General features: G+C 58.8%; 1 protein-coding gene across 1 annotated transcript; it reads left to right on the top strand.

Annotated features, from left to right (window-relative positions):
• Positions 1–403: 403 nt before the first annotated feature.
• LOC136570727 (zinc finger protein 551-like) lies at positions 404–2,590 on the top strand. Its single transcript, XM_066571172.1, has 4 exons — positions 404–1,186; positions 1,277–1,461; positions 2,202–2,398; positions 2,586–2,590. The coding sequence occupies exons 1-4, from the start codon at positions 404–406 to the stop codon at positions 2,588–2,590; spliced, it is 1,170 nt and encodes a 389-aa protein (XP_066427269.1).
• The last annotated feature ends 241 nt before the right edge of the window (positions 2,591–2,831 follow it).

Genomic DNA, 2,831 nt, shown 5'->3' with positions numbered 1-2,831 from the left:
ATGCCCGCGGCAGAACCTGGTGGCAGAGGCCGTTTTGAGCGGCTCCACGGCGCAGGAAGCCAATGGGGAGGAAAAGCCCCGGAGATGCCGCACGAGGAGGGGCTGCAAACGCAGATGGCGGGGATGTGAGGGGGAAAGAGGCAGCCTGGGCCAGGAAGGCGGCCGGAGATGGAGCCAGAGCTCAGAGCTGGTGCTCCATGATGGGGAGAAGCCCCACACATGCAAGGAGTGTGGGAAGAGCTTCAGGTGGAACTCCGAGCTGATCAGGCACCAGAGGACCCACACTGGGGAACGGCCCTACGAGTGTGGGGAGTGTGGGAAGAGGTTTCAGACCAGCTCCCATCTCCTCCGACAACATCAGAGTCACACAGAGGAGAGGCCCTTCCACTGCCCCGACTGTGGGATGGGATTCCAACGCAACTCCACCCTCGTGAAGCACCGGCGCATCCACACTGGGGAACGGCCCTACCAATGTGTGGAATGTGGGAAGAGCTTTGGACACAAAGGGAACCTGTTCCAGCATCAGAGGATCCACACTGGGGAACAGCCCTGCGAGTGTGGGGAGTGTGGGAAGAGCTTCAGGTGGAACTCCGACCTGATCATGCACCAGAGGACCCACACTGGGGAGCGGCCCTATGTGTGCGTGGAATGTGGGAAGAGCTTCAGCCTGAGCTCTAACCTGATCAGGCACCAGAGGATCCACACTGGGGAGAGGCCCTACGAGTGTGGGGAGTGTGGGAAGGCCTTCAGGAGGAGCTCTGACCTTATAAAGCACCAGAGGATCCACACTGGAGAGAGGCCCTACGAGTGTGGGGAGTGTGGGAAGAGCTTCAGCCTGAGCTCCAACCTGATCAGGCACCAGAGGATCCACACTGGGGAACGGCCCTACGAGTGTGGGCAGTGTGGGAAGAACTTCAGCTGGAGCTCTGATCTGATCAAGCATCAGAGGATCCACACTGGAGAGAGACCCTACGAGTGTGGGGAGTGTGGGATGCGCTTCAGCCAGAGATCTGACCTAATCAGGCACCAGATGACCCACACTGGGGAGAGGCCCTATGAGTGTGATAAATGCAGGAAGAGGTTTCTGACCAGCTTCCATCTCCTCCGGCACTTTCTGAGTCACACAGAGGAGAGGCCCTTCCAATGCCCCGAGTGTGGGAAGGGATTCAAGCGCAACTCCACCCTCGTCAAGCACCGGCGCATCCACACTGGGGAGAGGCCCTACGAGTGTGATAAATGCAGGAAGAGGTTTCAGACCAGCTCCCATCTCCTCCAGCACTATCGGATTCACACAGAGGAGAGGCCCTTCCACTGCCCCAACTGTGGGAAGGGATTCAAGCACAACTCCCACCTCATCATTCACCAGCGCATCCAAACTGGGGAGAGGCCCTACGAGTGTCCCCAGTGTGGGAAGAGCTTCTCCTGCAGCTCTAACTTGACCCGACACCAACGGAGGCACTGGTAAGGGAAGCCCTGCGAGTGCCCCGAGTGCGGGAAGAGCTTCGTGCGCTGCTGCAGCTCCATCCCCCACTGGAGGAGGCACTTTGGGCACAGCCCTCGTGAGCCACAGTCCCTGTGGTCCATGTTAGGAACACATGTGGCTTGTTTTCCTTTTTTTTTCACCTTAATGTTTCTCTCTTCTCCATCTCTTTGCACTCCAAAAGCCAAGAGGGATGGATCTGTCACCTCAAAACAACCCTAATCCCACTTAAAACAGCTCAATATTACCCCAAAAGAGCTCATTCCCACCTCAGAAAACCTCAATTCCATGCCAAACCCACTCGATTCCAGAGCCACCAGGCTTAGATGGGTTTGGGAGGAGACAGGCAGAAGTGTGATCCCTTTTTGGAGAGGTGGGATGGGGGTTGTGTGGGGCTGGGTGTGTGGGATGTATTTGATGGCAAATAAAACTCTCAGACTTATTGCTTTCTTTCCCGTTTATGTTGCAGTTCTGTTTGCAGGGTGCCGCCTCCCAGAGTGTCCCCTCACAGTTGCCGCCCTTGGCCTGAGCCGCCCCTTTCCCCTCACGGTCCCGCCCTTTCCCCGCCCCCTTTCCCCTCACGGTTCCCGCCCTTTCCCCGCCCCCTTTCCCCTCACGGTCCCGCCCTTTCCCTGCCCCCTTTCCCCTCACGGTTCCCGCCCTTTCCCCGCCCCCTTTCCCCTCACGGTTCCCGCCCTTTCCCTGCCCCCTTTCCCCTCAGGGTTCCGGCCTTTCCCTGCCCCATTTGCTCTCACGGTTCGGCCTTCGGGAACGGGGGAGGAGGAGGAGGGAGGGAGGAAGAGGCCGAGCACCCGCAGTACAAGAGGAGAGGGAGAATCTCGTGGCCTGGACGCTCCCTGGAGGCGCCGCAGTCCCAGAAGCATCGCCCCCCATTTTGCTGGTGCCCGGGCAGCGGGAGTGCGGCCCAAATATCCCGGGGGGTGCCTGAGTTTGGGAATTTTGGGGAGGATGTTTGCAGCTGGCAGGGCTCCAAAGCCGAGTCGCAGATGGCCCTCGGGGGGACATCAGGGGGCCCTGGGAGGTGTTTTTGGGGGGTCCAGTTTCAGGCAGTGGCTGCTCCCCGTATGAGCCCACTTGCTCCCAGTATAGGCCTGTGCACTCCCAGTATAATCCTGGTCACATCCCCTCACTCCCCGCAGGATTCCAGTTGCTCCCAGTATGAAGACAGTCCCTGCCAGTCCTTCCGTATGATCATGCAATTTACTACCAGCACAGTCCCAGTTGCTCCCAGTTCCTCGCACTTTCATCCAGTGTGTTCCCAGTTCTCCCAGTTGTCCCTAGCATAGTCCTAGGCACTCCCAGTATGATCCCAGTCTCTCCTAGCAGGGCC

This window comes from Molothrus aeneus, unplaced genomic scaffold, assembly GCF_037042795.1.
Source record: "Molothrus aeneus isolate 106 unplaced genomic scaffold, BPBGC_Maene_1.0 scaffold_36, whole genome shotgun sequence".
In the NCBI taxonomy this organism is placed as follows: domain Eukaryota; kingdom Metazoa; phylum Chordata; class Aves; order Passeriformes; family Icteridae; genus Molothrus; species Molothrus aeneus.
Note: the sequence above shows the minus strand (reverse complement) of the source record. Positions and strands in the feature narration are given on the sequence as shown.

Bases quoted from the DNA above. Each gene is read 5' to 3' on its own strand.
- LOC136570727 (XM_066571172.1), top strand. From the start codon at position 404: ATGGGATTCCAACGCAACTCCACCCTCGTGAAGCACCGGCGCATCCAC. The intron at 1,187-1,276 runs GTCAAGCACCGG...CATCTCCTCCAG, and splicing joins TCAAGCGCAACTCCACCCTC to CACTATCGGATTCACACAGA. The intron at 1,462-2,201 runs GTAAGGGAAGCC...CTTTCCCCTCAG, and splicing joins CGACACCAACGGAGGCACTG to GGTTCCGGCCTTTCCCTGCC.